This window comes from Mobula hypostoma, chromosome 4, assembly GCF_963921235.1.
Source record: "Mobula hypostoma chromosome 4, sMobHyp1.1, whole genome shotgun sequence".
In the NCBI taxonomy this organism is placed as follows: domain Eukaryota; kingdom Metazoa; phylum Chordata; class Chondrichthyes; order Myliobatiformes; family Myliobatidae; genus Mobula; species Mobula hypostoma.
Genome location: NC_086100.1, coordinates 123166621 through 123186111, shown reverse-complemented (window position 1 = coordinate 123186111; position 19491 = coordinate 123166621). Strand labels below are relative to the sequence as shown.

At 37.7% G+C, this 19491-nt stretch overlaps 1 protein-coding gene across 6 annotated transcripts in view; it reads left to right on the top strand.

The window, feature by feature from the left end:
• The first annotated feature begins 411 nt into the window (after positions 1-411).
• ttc29 (tetratricopeptide repeat domain 29) overlaps positions 412-19491 on the top strand; it is a 374025-nt gene continuing 354945 nt past the window's right edge. For 5 of the 6 annotated variants that reach the window (XM_063045046.1, XM_063045041.1, XM_063045045.1 and 2 more), the window contains exons 1-3: positions 412-926; positions 1939-2089; positions 5104-5193. In XM_063045046.1, the coding sequence (XP_062901116.1) occupies positions 1980-2089; positions 5104-5193 (200 nt within the window). In that variant the 5' untranslated portion in view covers positions 412-926; positions 1939-1979. The remainder of the gene's footprint in view (positions 927-1938; positions 2090-5103; positions 5194-19491) is intronic. The other variant, XM_063045042.1, reaches the window with a different exon arrangement.

The window sequence follows — 19491 nt, the reverse complement described above, 5'->3', positions numbered from 1 at the left end:
CAACATCTTAATGAAGTAACAATAAGTTCACACTGGTATCATTAATTGCTTTATTGGTTGGCCCTTAGCAATATCACACGAAATTGTCACTAATGAAGATTGGGGGCGGGGGATTATTCTATGAATGAAGAGTGACTCGTAATTGTAAAAACAAACTGTACTCACTATCGGAGTGGAACAAGATCTTTGCTGCAGTCAATAGTCATTATTTCTACAACCAAATCACAAAAGAATTCCATTCACTTTAGGAGACGCAGGACACTGCATATTTTGTAACCTGGAACAAAATAAATAAACGGCTGGAGAGACTCAGCGGGTCGAGCATTATCATCCACAGATGTTACTCGATCCGCTGAGTTCTTCTAGCAAGTTTGCAATTTCTTTTCCGATTTAGCTAAACTTCTTTCACACGTATTTTCACAACATTATTGTGTGATTCTCTGCACTAGGCGCCCTGGCGCGCCGACTGCCAGAAGACGATGCACTCCTCAGGGTGAGTCCGGCTCTCTGTCCTGGGAACCCACACTGTCACACTCAAGTTGTACTTTGGTTCTGACTCCCCACTTCACGTTTCCGGTCGACCCTCTGCCGCGCGCTCCCCGGCACGGCTCTGTCATCCCCGGGCTCGTCCCGAGAGCGCTCGCGCGGTCGTTGTCATGGAGACGGTGGGAGCGTCGTGATTCACAGTCACGGTAGCAGGCCGACGGAGCGGTCGTTGTCAAGTTCTTGCTCCCATATTCCCAACGTTTCTCTCCCCCCACCTCAGCAGTGAAATGATGGCGTGTTTAATTCCATTCCGTTAGTCTCTCTGGAGAAACTGCCGCGGGTCGCTCTGCAACTTGGTTACTCGTCAGCAACTTTGAGACGTTGGAACGTGGGCCTTCTGGAAACCTGAAGTCCAGAGAAAAGACACTTTATTTCTTCCGGTGCGGTCGTATTGTCAACATTGACGGCTAATTCCCATATTTACTGGTTGGCTGGGTCACTGTTCTTGACAGTGTATCCCCTTCCACAAATGCTGTCGGATTTGCTGATTGCTTCCAGCATTTTCTGTTTTTATTTTATCACCGCCTTAAGTTATTACCGCCCCCGTTTTGTAGAATGTTATTTCATCTTTGACTTTCTTCCCTAACTTTTCCTGTTGATACTTGTACACATGATTTACGTTAATGTACTTTTTAAGCTATTGCTCGTGAGATAACATCTGCTTGTTACATAGAATGTTGCATTATTTAAGGAAATGATCAATTTTATTGACTTGACACACGAAAACAGTCAGAAATTACTTTATGTGTGTTATTTTACACTGTAGTTGGTTAGGGGCATTCTCTGAAGATAGCAAGAGCGTGATTTTTTTTACTTACAAGGGACACCAACCTGTTGGTCGCTAGCTCTGGAGAGGTTGATAGACGGAGTATAACTACCCGACTTTGATTTTTAGACAGCTCTTTTTAATTCTTTCTGAAATACTGTAGTCATGTATTGAATTTGCTTTACTTCATTTTTGTCTGCCTATTTTATTGACAGTTCATTTTTTTAATGATTATCAATAAGTTTGCAATTACTTTCTGCCTGTTGCTAAACTCGAACTATTTTCTCGCCAGGTATTTCTGACACTCTAAACTTCACCCACATGTAACTTTCACAACTATATTGTTTCTATGCCCATGTAAATCCGTAAGTAGTTTGCTACCAAAATTGAGAGTGATCTCCAGAGTTTTTTTTTACAATCTGTGAACCAGTTAGAACAAACTAATACCAAAATATGAAAACTGGAAACTATAGTGTTTGGATTCTGATCTGGATAGCAAGTAACAGTTTGAAAGCCTCCAGGGGACAGGGATATTGGTGCCATTGATATGTTTTTTGCTTGAAATAAAAGTTCAAGGAATGATTTCTCTACTCAAATGAACTAACTATGCTATATTCTGTGTATAGCAGGAATTCAACAATGGCAGAATTTTCAGGCACGGTTTACAATGTCTGTCATTGAAAAGCAGTATTCAACAGGAGCACAACCCGATATGCCTGAGCAGCTGCTAAACTGTGATTTACCACAGAGTAGACAATTTCAGAGACCAAGCACCAGGTAAGTGTTCTTTGAAGTAACAGGCAGGTTTGAATAGATTTATGTATACATGGTAGTACCATGAGAGTATTTTAAAAATCTCTTGCTTAAAATATGTGAAAATGTGTATATTTCTTATTCAGATGTTTTATATAATAAAAAAATTGTAATCGTGTGTGTGTGTATATATATATATATTATAATATTTTTAAAAATTCTATTGATAACTCACAGCATGAAATAGTCTGTACTTGCATGCATCAGGATACACAACATTTTGGTGTGGCCTGACAGGAGTCATGGATCCCTCAGCACAAAAACAGGCCCTTTGAACCACAGTGTTAGGGCAACACTTATTCAGATACTTTAAAGTGGCAAGTAACATTTATGTCATGTGAGTTCAATTATCATCACAAGAAAAGGTCTAACTTCCTACCCTGAACATTTGTAGAATTGCTTTTGTTGATTTAGCCACAATCAATACATGAAAGTTACCATTGATCATAAATATTGTGGCAGGTTTGATACTGCAATGAGTAACTTACCTCCTGATGATCTAAAACCTGTTCACCATTTACAAGGCCATAGGTCAGGGATACGATGGAAGATCAATTAATGGAATCATCTTTGGTATTGTTGCTGTGGCCATCCAGTTGATTGCTTTGCAACCCTTGCCTGGGTTGATAGCTTCACCACAGAAGATGGTCTCCTTTTTGTGGTCACATTCGGTGACTTTAAAGGCTCTCGGAGGACAACGGAGGATCTACAGCATCGGCTTACTTGGACAACCACAACACCTCTCTCTCTCTCCAACACTACTCAACTCAATAACACGAACTGAACTGACTTCATTTACCCATCATCCTAAGACTGTATCCATTTTTAATCTGTCCCTGGCCCAGGCAGTTGTCCCCACAAGCTTAAAGATCGCCACCATCCTGCCAGTGCTGAAACATTCCACTGCCATGAGCCTGAATGACTTCCGTACAGTTGCACTCACCCCCATCATTGCAAATTGCTTTGAGAGACTGGTTCTATCATATCTGAAATCCTGTCTGCCCTCTACACTGGACCCCCATAAATTTGCCTATCGCACCAACAGGTCAACAGAGGATGCCATCTCCATGGCACTTCACTCTGCCCTGACCCACCTGGACAGCCCCAACTCTTATGTCAGCATGCTGTTCATTGACTTTAGTTCGGCATTCAATACTGTGATCCCCTCCAAGCTGATCACCAAACTTCACCAGCTTGGTACCAGCTTATCCCTCTGCAATTGGACCTTGGACTTTCTGACTAACAGACCCCATCAGTTAAGTTAGACAACTTCTCCTCCTCCACTCTCATCCTGAACACCGGTGTGCCTCAAGGCTGTGGGATGAGCCCTCTTCTGTACTCCCTTTTCACCTATGACTGATTTCCTGTACATGGTTCTAACTCTATAATCGAGTTCGCAGACGACACCACAGTGGTTGAGCTGATCAGAGGGGATGACGAGATGGCCTACAAGGATGAGGTTTAGTACCTGGCTGCGTGGTGTGCCGACAACAATCTGGCCCTTAACACCCAGAAGAACAAGGAGATCATTGTGGACTTCAGGCATGCCAGGAGTCACATTCACATCCCCACCTACATCAATGGAGCTGTAGTGGAGTGTGTATCAAGCTTCAAATTCCTTGGTGTCCACATTTCTGAGGATCTCACCTGGTCCCTGAACTCCTCCATCCTGATCAGAAAGGCACAACAGCACCTTTGTTTCCTGCGGAGCACGAAGAAAGCTCACCTCTGTCCCAGGATACTGACGGACTTTTACCGCTGTACCATTGAGAGCATACTCACCAACTGCATCTCAGTGTGGTATGGCAATTGTCCCATATCGGACCGCAAAGCATTTCAGCATGTGGTGAAAACTGCCCAGTGGATTATCGGCACCCCGTTGCCCACCATTGAGAACATCTACCATAAACGCTGCCTGGGCAGGGCAAAAAACATTATCAGGGATGCATCTCACCCTAACCATGGACTTTTTACTCTCCTCCCATCCGGTAGGTGCTACAGGAGCCTCTGCTCCCGTACCAGCAGGCACAGGAAGAGCTGTGACACTGCTGAACCTCTCACACAGCGCTAAGCAGTATTGCATCCGTATTTTACTGTCTCAGTAATTTCATATTTGCATGCTGTTTCACTTTTTTTATTCGCAGTTATTTTGTAAATAACACTATTCTTTGCATTTCTGGTCAGATGCTAAATGCATTTCATTGGCTTTGTATCTGTACTCGGCACAATGACAATTAAGTTGAATTGAATCTAATCTAATCTAAATTTTCCTCCTAAGCTTGGAGAAGCTGGGCTTTTATATATTTCCACATTTATATATGCTTGAATTTTGCTAACCTGTTAGATTTATCTGGTTTTATAGTATTATTATGTAGTTTCTAATAAAATAGCTTATGTTAACAGCAATACCAGACTCTAGGTGCTTTTCTATTTCTGCTGGTTCTTTAACCTGTTATGAGGTACGTAACAGGAAGCTACCTCAGTAAATATATTTAGGACAAGGTTGGATAGATTTTTACATAGTAGGGGAATTAACGGTTATTGGGAAAAGGCAGATAGGTGGAAATGAGTCCAAAGCCAGTTCAGCCATGATTTTAGTGAATGGTGGAGCAGGCTCGACAGCCAGATGGCCTACTCCTGCTCTTATTTCTTATGTTCTTATAAAATTGTATTGGATAAGGTGAGTTGAAATAGAACATTTTGTAGGCAGCCCTAGATTTCATCTGAAGTGATTACAATTTTTAACTGAGATTAAAAACCCTCCAACTATCTAAGACTGTGTCAAAAATTCCATACAAAATCACTGGAGTTGATTTAACTATCTTTAAAACAAATGCTGAAGATTCACAAAAAAACCAGTAATTTTAAAACAATCTAACAATTATAAATACTTAAGATGCTTGTATACACAGCTGAGAAATAAGAAACATTAATACTGTTGCCTTTGTGATAAATTCATTATATAATTAATTTTATAGGGTACGAACAAGGCAAGACCACATAGCAGAAGCAAAACGTTTAGAAGCATGGAGTAAGAGTTTGAAAGTCAGTAAACAAGACATTAATGAGTAAGTACACATTTTGATTAATAAAAAATGGCATTTGAAATATCTTCATTTTTTAATGGTTTTACAATAAATGTGTGTTGAATGTTAGGAAGTAATAGATTTGGAACCAGCATTTAATGTCTATCCCTTGGAGTTGGTGTTGAGTTGACATCATGAACTACTACACTTCTGATAAAATAATTTCTACAGTGCTAATTTAGTTAAGAGATGATATATTTTCCAGTCAGAATGGTATGAGACCTGAGGCAACTTGCTTTGATTGCTTGTATCTTCTGACGTTATTTTCCGTGATTTGTTTGGAACTGATGTTAGAGTTGCTTAGGTGAGTAATTACAGTTGTTGAGGAAGTGAATGTTTAGGGTAGCTTTAGTACCAGAAACATTGATCAGAAATAATTTTCATCAGATTTCCACCTTAAAGTTGTTTCTGACTCTGTCATGGTCGATCAGCTTTCCACCTTTCCGCATGGAGGGCACCCTGTGATCTAGGCTTCAACCAGAAACTACAATTATTGCAAAGTGCAAAGATGAATTGAGACTAGTGGAAATGAAAAACCCAGAAGAATTCAGCATGTATTTTGTTTTGTAGCTCAGAAATATTTTTGTGTCAATTTCTGTGAAGCATTTATCCTCCAGAGTATGACATACTACTTGCTAGGTGAACGCATTGGTAGATTTTCCCACAATTTCCCATCTCCTATCATCACCCACCTTTACTGTGGAATTCTCAGGTACGGTTAAAACATTTTCATTATGCGTGCACTTGTATCCAAATCTTCATTGAGAGGAGGTAACAGTCATTCACCCAATTTGCATACCAGAATAAGCCTACATATCTCTATCATGGAAACCAACCTATTCTCTATTTAATATGTCTATTCTTCCTGATGCCTTGGAAAAGCAGCCAATATAATCAAAGACATCTCCCATTCCAGTCATTCTTTTTTCCTCTGCTTGCTTCCATTGGACTGAAGATATAAAACTTGAAAAGATGCACCACCAGGCTTAAGAACGGCTTTGTCCTTCCATTATAAGTCTCTCGAAGAGACCTTTTGTACTATAAAGATGAATTCTTGATCTCTCAGTTTGTTGTCATGGGGTCCTTGTACCTTAGTTGTCTACCCTCACTGCACTTTTTGTGTAACTGTAACGCTAAATCCTGTATTCGGTTATTGATTTTCTTTGTACGACATTGATATAGTTATGTTTGGAATGATCTGTCGGGTTAGCATGCAAAACAAAGTTTTTCACTGTACCTTGGTATATGTGACAATAATAACCAATTCCAATTCATATAAGGATGTTTCTGAACAGGTATATGTAGAATTATGATTCTCTGAAGATGTAGTATGTCAGCTTTGTGTACAGAATGTAGTCCTGCAGTCTTACCTATTTATCTGTGAACACACACTAGGCCAGCGTTCCAAGTCCATCCTCTATAAAACTGATGCTGTCCGAACCTCAGCTTCATGATCACACTATCACGTTACCCTAATTTTGCTTATTGGCATGGTTCTTGGTTGTCTTGCTTCTTGGCCCCCATCGGTCAGAGTTGACTATGGATATTGTGTCCACGCTTTCCAGATATGCAAGCCTGGGCAGTACGATATGGAGAGCAAGCTGTTGCCCATGTAGCAAGCTCCCCCTCTCCATGCATCTAATGAACCCAAAGGAATGGCAGAGACCCATACAGTTTGGTACCAACAGCATCGCGAGAGTTGCTTGTCAGCATTGAACTCAATGTAGGACTGCCTTGGAGATTCCAACTCCAGATTTTTACTTCTGGGTTTACTCCTGAAGCCTTCCCCATGAGTGGATATAGCCACTAGGCAGCAGAGGTTTAAGATCAGAGTTTTTCTTCTCCTTGATGAGTTGTCAACCATGTCTGATGAGCCCCATCTGTCTGAAGCGACTGGTTTTAAGGTGCTAGTAACCCACCTTTGCCCCTTCTCCTGTCAGTAGAAACAGTTCCACCGTGCTCAGTTGCTCAGCGCCATGCGAAGTCTAGGAGCTGTACTTGGTTGTCTGAGGTTATTTGAAGTGTATGCCATAGTTAGTGGGAGCTTGCTCCCATTACTACCCCTGGCTGTAACAACCTTAAGGAGCCTTAAGCAGTGCTCACTATCTAAACAATTCTTGTACATTTTTTCAGATCCTTGCAGGGTCTCATCCTATCTATCTATCTATCTAGATCTTGAATTTCTTGCTACCCTACAACCTTACAAGTTATCAGGACTTGTTTAATTCTGATTTTTAGTGATCTGAGACCTTTTTTTGCAAATTGCTCCACCTTTTGCAGCAGCGATTTCAGTGCCTAAACTCTAGAACATACCCCTACAACTCCTCTTCCCTCTGCTGTCTTCCTCTTTTTCCTATAAAGCCTACTTTCTAAACCAAACTTTTGTTCAGCTGTTCTTGTATGGATCTGTAGCAAATTTTGTTTACTAGAAATCTTAAGGAGCACTTTACAAACTTTAATAGGTTAAAGGGACTAATAAATATGATCATGATGACTGTGATAAATAATTCATTACCTAACAGCACTACCTCATTCCACGTAGCCTCAGGCAATCTTGAACTTCAGCTAGGTGGCTACATTGATATACATTCATTAGATGATTGGTCTATTCACAGGAGGATGCAAATGCATCCCAAAAAGCCAGCATTGATATAAGGCAGTACAGTTTGAAGATTGGTAAAGGAATGCAATTGATGACGGTCATGTTAAATTGACTACTTCTATGGAGATCTAATAAGTTATATTTGTACAATCATTTATATTTTGAAGGTAAAAGTAAAAATAGCTTGTTTTTTTTTAAAGTTAACTGCAATTGATCAGAATCTGGTTTCAGAGGCACGTGTATGGAATGAGAGGAAATTCTTGAATCTTTGGGTCCAGACAGCTGAAGATGTGCTTGTAATTCACGAGAAAAATAGGGATGCAAAATAGGCCAAAATACAGTAGATGCAGGACATCATAAATTTGACTGGAGATAACAAAAATATGTGAAATGGGTTTCAGCAACAGAATGATGGAGGAATATTTATCAATACTGACCTAGAATTTGGTGTTACATAAGGTTTTTGTTAAGGATGGAAGCTTAGTATATAATGCCTGAGATTTTATCCTGAGGTGGTGCTGAGAGAACTGGAACATGGAATCAGTGGCTGGGAATTATTAGAGGAAGCTGAAGACAATTACCTTCATCTTTCCAACGTTTAATGGAAGAAATTTCTACTCATCCAACTCTTCAATTATTTTAAAAAGAATTTGCATTGCCGCAATATAGAAATTCTACATATAAACAGCCTTTTTAAGTTAGAGGTGCAGAGTGGACGATCTTTATGACATCCTCCTGTGAACTTGACCATGAGAGAAGTTAGGCTTCTGGCATTTCAAGTTGCTGAAGATATGACTGATTACACAGGATACAGCTTGAATAATGTCGTACAAGCCTTATAATGTCCTGATTTAACGCTAGCAGTAGTGAAGAAGTGCTCAAGGTCTAGCTACACCTCTAGTCAAGTTGTTACAGTACAGCTACAAAACCTGTAACTATTTCATATTGTAAAATTTCTTATCCACAGAAAACACTGCTGATTAGCTCATTACTTCCCCCCTCAGTCTACTTTCAATTATCAGCTGGTAGCCAGAATGATTACCACAGTATAATAAGACTTGTTTGTTCACCAGACTGATTATTAATGCTTAGTATGGTTTTGCCTGGACTGCAGAGCTCAAATTAGGGTTAACAGCATTCTATTCCAACAATGAGAGCGAAACTGTGGGTAGGATTTTTTTTATGGCTGGGGCCACCACACGATCCACTATGTAAAACAAAAGATCTAAGCAGGAGCTTACTGTTTCTTGGTAGACAATGTTATTAAATGTGTCAAAGAAGAATAAGGAAGACTATACTGCCCATGTCTGAAACTTGACTATTCATTTTGAAGACACTGCCACCCTTAAAATGTGCACAGTTACATTCTGAGGTAAACTCTAAAGACAACATTCTAGACTATTCATAAGAATAACAAGAAATGGGTCTTCATTTATGAACAAGCTATTTCCAGAAAAAGTTTAAGTATAGTGGTGTTTCAGGGTGGGCAGAGAGGAAATGTGTCAAACTTCCTGGGGATTGGGAAATATTTGCCCTCCTAGTGGAAGGTATGAACACCTGACTTTTTAAAATCACTTGGGTTGTCTCCCAAACTTTTTCAGTATATATCACAAAGCAGGTCTGTGATGGAATATCTGATGCTCCGTTTAGTGTAATGAAGGCACACAATCTTAAATATTCACACCCAAATGATCTCCATGCTGCAAATCACAGGCTCCAACAATTCCAGAATCACATTCAAGATGAAAAGCAAATGTAAAAGACATAAACGAAGTGGAATACATGGTTTCATGATCTATCCAGAAGATGTTGACTGAAGGAATGTTGTATCCAGGCGCCATCTTTAATTCAATTGATCACCAAATTAGGTGAGGTGTAATTTGGAGTACTATGCTCAGTTTTGGTCACCTATCTATAAGAACAATGTAAATTAGATTGAAAGAGTGCTGGGGCTTGAGGGACCTGAGTTACAGCGAATGATTGAACAGATTAGGTATTTTCCCCAGAACATGGAAGACTGAGGGAAGTTTTGATAGATACAAAATCGAAGGGTATAGATAGGTAAAATGCAAGCAGGCTTTTTCCACTAAGGTTGAGTGAGTCTATAAGTAAAGATCATGGGTTAAGGGTGAAAGGTGAAATGTTTAAGAGAACTTTAGAGGGTGGTGAGTGTGAAATGAGCTGCCAGCACAAGTGGTGGAAGCGGGTTCGATTTTAACATTTATGAAAAATTTGGATCAGTACATGGATGGGAAGGGTATGGAGGGCTATGGTCTGGGTGCAGGTCAATGGAACTAGGCAGATTAATGGTTTGGCACAGACTAGATGGGCTGAAGGGCCTGTTTCTGTGCTGTAGTGTTCTATGATTCTTTGAAGCAACAGTTTGTGGAGTACATGCACTTTGTATGTAGTAGCCATCTTGAGCTTCAGTTTGCTTGTAATTTCAACTCTCTTCCCCACTCTAATGCCAACCAGCCTATCCTCAGCCTTCTCCATCACAGGGGGCCAAGGCAAATAACTTTTCATATTCCTCTTGAGTAGCCTACAGCCCATTGGTATGAATATTGAGCTTTACAATCTGAAGTAACTCAAACTCGCAATGTTCTCCTCCCACACATACCCACCTGTACGTTTAGTTTTTTCACCTTTCCCATCTCCCTTCTGTCTTCCCCAACCAGTTCAACTTGTCCATCATCACCCTGTGTCCACCCACACACACCCTTTCCCACACTTCATCTGTTCCACCCATCCCTTCTCCTGCTATGTACTGGCAATCTTTCCTCTTGGTCTTGATGAGGGGTCTCGAACTGAAATGTCAGCCTACACCTTTGCCTTCATACATGCTGATTGACCTGATTTTGCCCAGCATCTGTGGCCTCTCTTGTTTTCTACCAATGTTTTTCCCTTTGCTATTTCTGGTCTTTACCCAAACATTCTACTTCTTGATTTTCATAGCTAAGATCATTCATCTTTACTGCTTTTAAGCCATTCATTAATGGCAGAACTATCATACATCCTTCGTGATTTCGTGTACATGTCATTAAAGAGAAAACTTTAATTCCCATCCTTGGTCACTTTGTAATCACATCTCTGTAACGGCTATTAGATCCTACTCATTTATTTGTAGTTGTGATATCAATTCAAGTAACTTGTTGAGGAGGCAGTCTGCATTTTCCTTCTATTTCAAATTGGTAGTATACTCTCAGGTTTGCATGTAATACAACTTCATGTCAGATTCTAGATATCAATGAGCATTTGTTACCCTACATTGCTAATCCGTCCATTTTTTTTTATTACTGATTTTTCCTCACTTTCACCTGAATAGCTGCACTGTACCGTTTATTTTAAAGTCTTATCTATGGCCCTGGTAATTTGATTTATTCTGATACTGGGATCAGGATAATGCACTTGAAATTTATCCCATAGGAGCAGTGTTATCTTTCCCCAGCACTTCTGTCAGTGTCCCATAATTTGAAACCCATTTCTCCTACACAAATATTTGAGCCAGGTATTCAATTCAGTATTATTCTTTTACTCTATGATAATTAACATGTGGCTCAGTTAGAAAGTCAGAGATTGTTTATCTTTAATTTTATCTTGAACAACTCATATTCCTTAAGTAGAACCCCCTCTTTTCAACCTGCCATTGGTGCCCTTTTTCCACCCCCCAATAAAACATTTATTCTCTCCCCCCCCATCCAAAGTTTCTCATTATCCTGAGGATGATGTCCTTAATCCTAACACTCTTTAATACTCATGCTCTGCCTGCATTGAATAATATTCATTCCTCATTTACAATTAAATATTTTATTCCCCAAACATGAAGAGCCTTTTTATAATATGGTGCTGTGGTCAGTTCACTTATTCATACAACAGTCTTTGCTCTTATCCATACAGGCTGCAAGATACTTTTAACTGTTGTACAGGTTCAAGGGTTGAATCTTTTTCCAGTTTTCAATAGCATCAGAGGTTTATATATGACCATTCATTTTCAATAGAGTAAAAAAAAGTTTAAGACTGACTAACACTATATAGGAATTTAAATATTTCAACCTCAGAGCAGAAAATTTGTATTTTCTTAGCACATCATGAATTATTCTATTTGCAGTACTCTTCTTTCAAATAAGTGACTTGGATGAAAAATTCAAATGAATACTATTAGAAAACCGCAATGCATTTTAAAGAAGGTAGTATGTATATTTATAATTAGCATATTGTCATAGGCGGTATCTGAGAAAGCCTCATCTCACTTTGGTAAAGGAAGAATAAAAAACAGAGTTTTACTTGAGCTATCAAACAGATGTGAACAAAGAAACTATCATTCTTTATCTTTCTTGATGGCCAACATATTGGGGATCAGTAACATTACCTACTACATATGTAGACTCATTTCCTAGAGGGTAAAAAAAATAATTTAATGTAGTTAATGGTGCCAGCATTCTTTCATCCAGAAAAATAATTTTTTGTGCAGTTTCTGGGAGAGTATGGCTATGCGGTGCAGCTGCATATCCCAGTATACACTCAGTGACCATTTTATTAGGTACCTCCCATACCTAATAACGTGGTCACTCAAGTATATGTTTGTGGTTTTATGCTTTTTGTAGCCCATCCACTTCAAAGTTTGACATGTTATGCATTCAAAGGTGCTCTTCTGCACACCACTGTTGTAACACATGGTTATTTGAGTTAATGTCATCTTCCTGTCAGCTTGAACAAACAAGCCTGGACATTCTCCTCTGAATTCTCTCATTAACAAGGCATTCTCACCCACAGAACTGCCACTTGCTGGGTATTCTTTTTTTTGCACCATACTCTGTAAACTTTAGAGGCTGTTGTGCATCAGAATCCCAGGAGATCAGCAGTTTGAGATGCTCAAGTCATCCTGTCTAGTACCAACGATTATTCCACGGTCAGAGTTACTTAGATCACATTTCTTCCCCATTCTGACGTTTGGTCTAATATCAACTGAACCTTATCTTCTATTGTTTTTTGTTGGTGTTTGGCAGACCAACTAAAAAGGTGCATTACTGCCACCCACTGAACTGGAATGTGAGGAGGATTCAAGAGAGTGGTCCTAACACCTTTCACTACCACCACCCCAAAGAAATAATACTACGTATAAGGATAATAAATAATAACTAGATATATAAACACCCAACACTTTTTGACTAAATTGTATTAAATAACCTAGCAAGTTTAAAGAATTTAAGTACTTGCTTATGCTTCTCTTGTGCTTCTTGACCATACCCCGCCAAGCTACCTAAAGTAACAATATTGTTTCCTTGGGTCTGCTTTCTCTCCTACTCCTATTCTCTATAATCATAATACACGTGAGACCGTCTCTGGAAGTTGACTCTGTCTACATCAGGGGTTCCCTTGGGCACATTCTGACAGCCTCTCCCAAGAAGTTAAATCTACCCTAGGTAAAGGAAATAGTCAGGGAGGAATAATAGATATAGCCACAGTAGGAGTATAGGTCATAGACAGAGCCATGTTCCCATCCAAAACTGCAAATTTTACGATCTTGATGTTCCCAACAATTTTTCATTATATTCTTAGATTATCATCTTCATGACCACTGAGGTGTACTGATAATTCATAGCCATCTGCAGTCTTTGCAAATACAATGACATCTGACTCATTTCCACCTGCAAAGCTGAAACAGGAGAAGACCTAACAGCACCACAACACAGGCATAAAGCCTGGTCTTGAATAAACTCCATCAATTTTGAGTGAGGAAGCAGCAGACCTATACGCAACACAGCCATAATCTAAGACTGTTCTAATCAATGCATAGTACAAAGTAATGAACTGAATCTCTTGATGTCTGCATGATTTTATGCATTGAATTGCTGTCACATGATTGGCTGATTAGACGTTTGTATTAACAAGCAGGTTGAGCATTGAGTATGTATAGAGTTAGCATTCTGAGGCAACAACTGAGTCCAATAATAACTGCCGTGCAGGAAGGATGATTAATTATGGGAATTCCCATAGTAATTCTTGCTTGGAACTCCAGGATCACAATTTATAGTATTTTAAATATAGTTTTATGCTGCAAAACACCAAATTTCATGATATAAGATGATGATATTAAACCTGATTCTGATTCTAATTCTGAATTGTGTGTGTTACATATCATGGAACTTTCCAATTCTGCAATCTCACTTTGACGTTCCCAAAAAAAGATGAATCTCAGTTTCACAGTAATTAAATCAGCAGGGGAAAAAAAATAGTATCTTTTTGGATTGGCTGTGAAATTAAGAAATATGTTACAACTGGAAGAGAAAATTAATAAAGATTGTGTCATTGTTTGGAAAGGGATATTTTTGTGATAATATTCTCTGGGCAACACGTTTGTTCTTCAAACTGTAAAGCTATCATCAGCTGCAGCCTTTTCTTGGTAACCAAGTCACAGAGATCCTCTTTAACCCAGCGCTTTTTCTTATTCGATCATTGGTTTTGGTTACTCTTGGCAAGATCAGTATTTGTTTCCCACCTATGATTGCACAGGGAAGAGGAGACAGTAAACCTGTAGCTTGCATTACTATAATTAGTGTGTTGTAGCTCCTTTAATATTTTGATAGGGAGCTTCAGGATTTCAACCCAGTAACAATGAAGAAAAATAATATATTTCCAAATTAGAATTATGTATGACTTCAAAAGCAATTTGCAAGGAGTGGAATTCTTCTATTTGCTACTCATCCTCTGGCTGGTGAAGATCACAGATTTAGGTGATACTTTTGAAGAGCATTTCAAAGTTCCCTTATTGGGTGTTTAAAATGATGCATATTGCAACCGTTGTGTACTAATATTAGATGGTACAGAACTCCTTCATCGCTGGAACTGTATTCATCTGAGCAAGTGGAAAATATTCTGTCACACTCCTGACTTTTGTTTTGCAGGACTAGTTATTTCGCAAGTCAGACACCATCTATAGGATACACAGACTTTGACCTGCTCTTAGAGTTGTTATGAGATTCTCCAGGAGGCGCTCATGGACTGAGGTTGATTCTGGCTTTGCTCCATTACCGTTATTCTTTTTAACCTATGATCACCCTTATTTAATTTACTTTTACCTACACTTGAAGATTTAAACTATATTATTGATTTTTCCTTGAACTGTGACTGTGAAATTTGAAGAAATGAGTAAAGAAATAAGTACAAGATCTAGAATCCGGGATCCTAAAGATGGGAAAGATTCCGATGGAAACAGGAAGAAGAAAGCTGAAGCTAAGCAACCCGAATTAACTTATGATACTCTGCTGAATCTTTTAGATGAAAAATTCGCACAACAACGGTCAAAGTTTTAAAGAAGATTTAAAGTCAATTATGGACTCTTTGGAATCGCTGGGCTCCAAAGTGAAACAGCAACAAAGTAAAATTACCGAATTGGATAGTGACGCTCGGGAGAGAGATTTGAAAATTCAGAATTTGGAACAGAAATTGTCTTCAACGACTAAACAACTGGAATGTTTTAAATCTAGGATTATTGATCTTGAAAATCGATCTAGAAGACAGAACTTGCGTATAATTGGTCTCCCTGAAGATGTTGAAGAAGGTGATCCTTTAAAAATTCTTCTCTCAACTTTTAAAGGATGTGTTTAGATCTGTATTCCTGGATGATCCTCCATTGCTTGATCGTGCTCACTGTTCATTGCGTTCAAAACCAGGCCCCAGATTTAAACCGAGGCCAGTAATCCTCCGTTTCCATTATGTTCACGATAAAGAGCATCTTATCCGAATTGTCCATCAGCAAGGTATGGTTAAACTTCAACAATATCAGTTCCATTTAGTGGAAGACTACAGTCCAGAATGATGAAGGAACGACGGGCTTTCATACCTTTGATGACGGAATGTTACCATAAAGGTCTGCAACCAGCATTATTGTATCCTGCGTGTTTAAGAATTTCTCCCACAGACAGTTCACCTCGTACCTTCTATTCCATAAGTGCGGTTCAAAGTTTTTTGGATGAGCATTATCCAACTGCTATGGACACTTTGCTCTAATTAATGTCTGGCTCTCGCAGTATCAGCTCTGTTCTTATGTGATTTTTCTTTAAGGCCTATAATTACCATATGAAGATGGACTTTTATAATTCAAGATTTTCATTTTCAGTTAATAGTGTAGGTATTCTTATTTGATTTTTGACACTGTAACTAACGATTTGATGGTAACTTTTTACTGTATGGAGGAATATCTTGTTTTTTAGCCTTGTATAATTAAGATGGTCGTTGGATTTTTTACTACGCTATCTTTTTATGTTTCTTCTTCCCATAATTCCTTTCTTTTTTTTTGAAGTGTCATTTTCAATTATCTAGATTTATGTTTGTAATTGATTGATAATATGTTTTGGCCCTTTCCTCTTTTGTTCATTTTTTTACTGCATAAGGTTTTTTTTTGGTTTTCGGGTGGCTCTCTTTTTAACATATATCTTTGGAGTTGCCTTCTGGAGGAATGGGGGTAGATTTAGTATTACCTTTTTCTCTGGCCTCCTTTTGGCTCAATTCTGGGACTTTACGGGTGGAGGGTGGGGGGAATTTTACTTTTACTTTCTTTTTCTATTGGGTTGATTCCAAACTACAAAGATATCTGCAGTGTCATGACTTCCGGTTCCTCTCTGAATATTTGTTCCTCTTCCGATTTCATGAGTTTACATTCTGGTTAACTCTTTACATACCAAAGGGTTGACTTTAAAATATGGCTCAGGCTATTAATTTTGTCTCTTGGAATACAAATGGCTTAAACCATCCAATTAAACGGAAAAAGATTTTTAAAGTATTCCAAATACTGAAGGCTCATATTATTTTTGTACAAGAAACTCATGTGAGGAAAGAGGATAATCAACATTTTTCCAGGTTTTGGAAAGAGGGACATTATCACTCAAGCTCTCGGGCCAAAGTGAAAGGAGTTTCAATTAGATTCCTCAATTACATTTGTTCATCATGACATCATTTCAGATCCGAATGGTAGATTTCTATTAATTACTGGGTTACTCTTTAATATAAAAGTTGCTATGGTTAATGTTTATGCTCCAAACGTGGACTATCCTGAATTTTTTAAGCATTTATTTACTTTGTTTCCTAATTTAAATGAATATATGTTGATAATGGGTGGTGAATTTAATTGTTGTTTAAATCCTCAGATGGATAGATCTATATCCAGTCTAGCTTTACAGAACAAGTCAGCCACTCTTATCAACTCTTTTATGATTGACTCTGGAATTTCAGAAATTTGGAGATTTTTATATCCTAACGAGAAAGAGTACTCATTCTTCTCACATGTTTATCATTCATATTCTAGAATTGATTACTTTTTTATAGACTCTCGTTAAATTCCATCTGTAATTGACTGTAATTATGCCACCATTTCTGATCATGCTCCACTGAAACTTTCTATCAAGTTAATGGATACATCTCCTAGTATCAGACAATGGGAGTTTCATTCTAATTTGCTTCAAGACCCGGATTTTGTTAAGTTTATGAAGGAACAGATTGATCTCTTTTTTTCCAACAAATAATACGGAGGAAATTTCCACTGGGACAGTATGGGACACTTTTAAAGCATATACCCGTGGTCAGATTATTTCTTATTCTGTTGGTTTGAAAAAACATATTACGAATGAAACACTTCAGTTGGTTGAGAAAATTAAAGAAATTGATAAGAAATATTCTATCACTCCTAGTAAGGAGTTTTATAAACAAAGAGTTGAACTTCAAATGGAACATAGCTTATTATTAACATCCTCAATTGAAAATCAATTAATGAAAACTAGAAGTGAGTTTTATCTACATAGTGATAAGTTGGGTAAACTACGAGCTAATCAATTGATAACTGATACGGTTAAACGTCAAATTATTAAGATTTGTAAACATGATGACACTTTGACCGTCAATCATGAAGAGATAAATAAATCTTTTCAAGAATTTTACACCTCCTTATACCATTCTGAATTTCCCCATGATCCTAACATTTTGCATGATTTTTTAAGGAAATTGAATTTTCCAAAATTATCACCAGAAGAATGTTTAACATTAGAAACTCCTATCACGGATGAAGAATTAGAAGGTGTTATTTCCTCTATGGATTCTGGCAAAGCACCTGGTCCAGATGGTTTTACTGTGGAATTCTTTAAGTTTTTTTACTTCTATTCTTTCGCCTTGGTTGTCTAGCGTATTTAAAGAAGCAATCAGGTTAGGTAAATTACCACAATCATTTTATAGAGCTTCTATTTCTTTAATTCTTAAAGAGAATAAAGACCCTACTGATTGTGCATCATATAGACCGATATCTCTGTTGAATGTAGATTCTAAGATTTTTTCTAAAATATTAACCACTAGGTTAGAGAAGGTATTACCTCAAATTATCTCTGTGGACCAGACTGAATTTATTAAAAACCATTATTCATCTTTTAATATTAGGAGATTAATGAATATTATTTATACTCCATCATTTACTACTTCAGAATGTGTTACTTCACTAGATGCTGAGAAAGCTTTTGACAGAGTTGAATGGCCATATTTATTTACTGTGCTTGAGAAAATTAATTTTAGCCCAATAATATATCTTGGATTAAATTGATATATCATACCCCTGTAGCCTCAGTTTTTAGCAATAATCAAAGATCTACCCTTTTTTGTTTATTTCGGGGTACTAGGCAGGGATGTCCTCTTAGTCCATTATTATTTGATATCGCCCTTGAACCTTTAGCAATTGCTATTCGAGACTCACTTGACATTCTTGGTATTACCCGTGTGAATGAAATACATAAAGTATCATTATATGCAGACAATTTGCTATTATATATCTCTAACCCTGAGAAATCCATTCCTGCTGTTTTATCCTTGTTGATTCAGTTTAGTAATTTTTCTGGTTATAAATTAAACCTTAATAAGAGTGAACTATTTCCCCTAAATATGCAGGTTCCAATTTATGGATGTTTACCATTTAAATTGGTTACCAATTTCTTCACATACTTAAGGGTTAAAATTACAAAAAAGCATAAAGATTTATTTAAGGCTAATTTTTTACCTTTAATTGATCAGATTAAACTTTTGTTTACTAAATGATCACCAATGTCTCTATCATTGATAGGTCGGATTAATGCTATCAAGATGATTATTTTACCTAAATTTTTATATTTATTTCAAGTGGTGCCAGTTTTTATTCCAAAATCCTTTTTTGACAAGGTTGTTTCTAAAATCTGTTCATATATATGGCAGAATAAAAATCCTAGGATAGGTTAAAGATACTTACAGAGGAGGGGGGTCTGGCATTGCTGAATTTTAGATTTTATTATTGGGCAATTAATATTCGATATTTAAAATTTTGGTCATGGGATTTGGACATAACTTCAAGTCCACATTGGGTAAATCTTGAATGTAAATCTTTACAAGGGTATTCATTGGGTTCTATTTTAGGGACCTCGCTTCCCTTTTCTCTTTCTAAATTGCATAAACAAATGGTTAACCCAATAGTAAAATATACTTTATGAATATGGTTTCAATTTTGAAAATTTTTTGGGTTGAATCGATTTATTCTAGCAAGTCCTATTATATCTAATTTGTTTTTTTCAACCCTCCATCATGGATCAAGTCTATTTGGCTTGGAAAACTAAAGGTATATTAAGATAATGTGATCTATTTTTGGATACTTGTTTCATGTCTTTTGAACAATT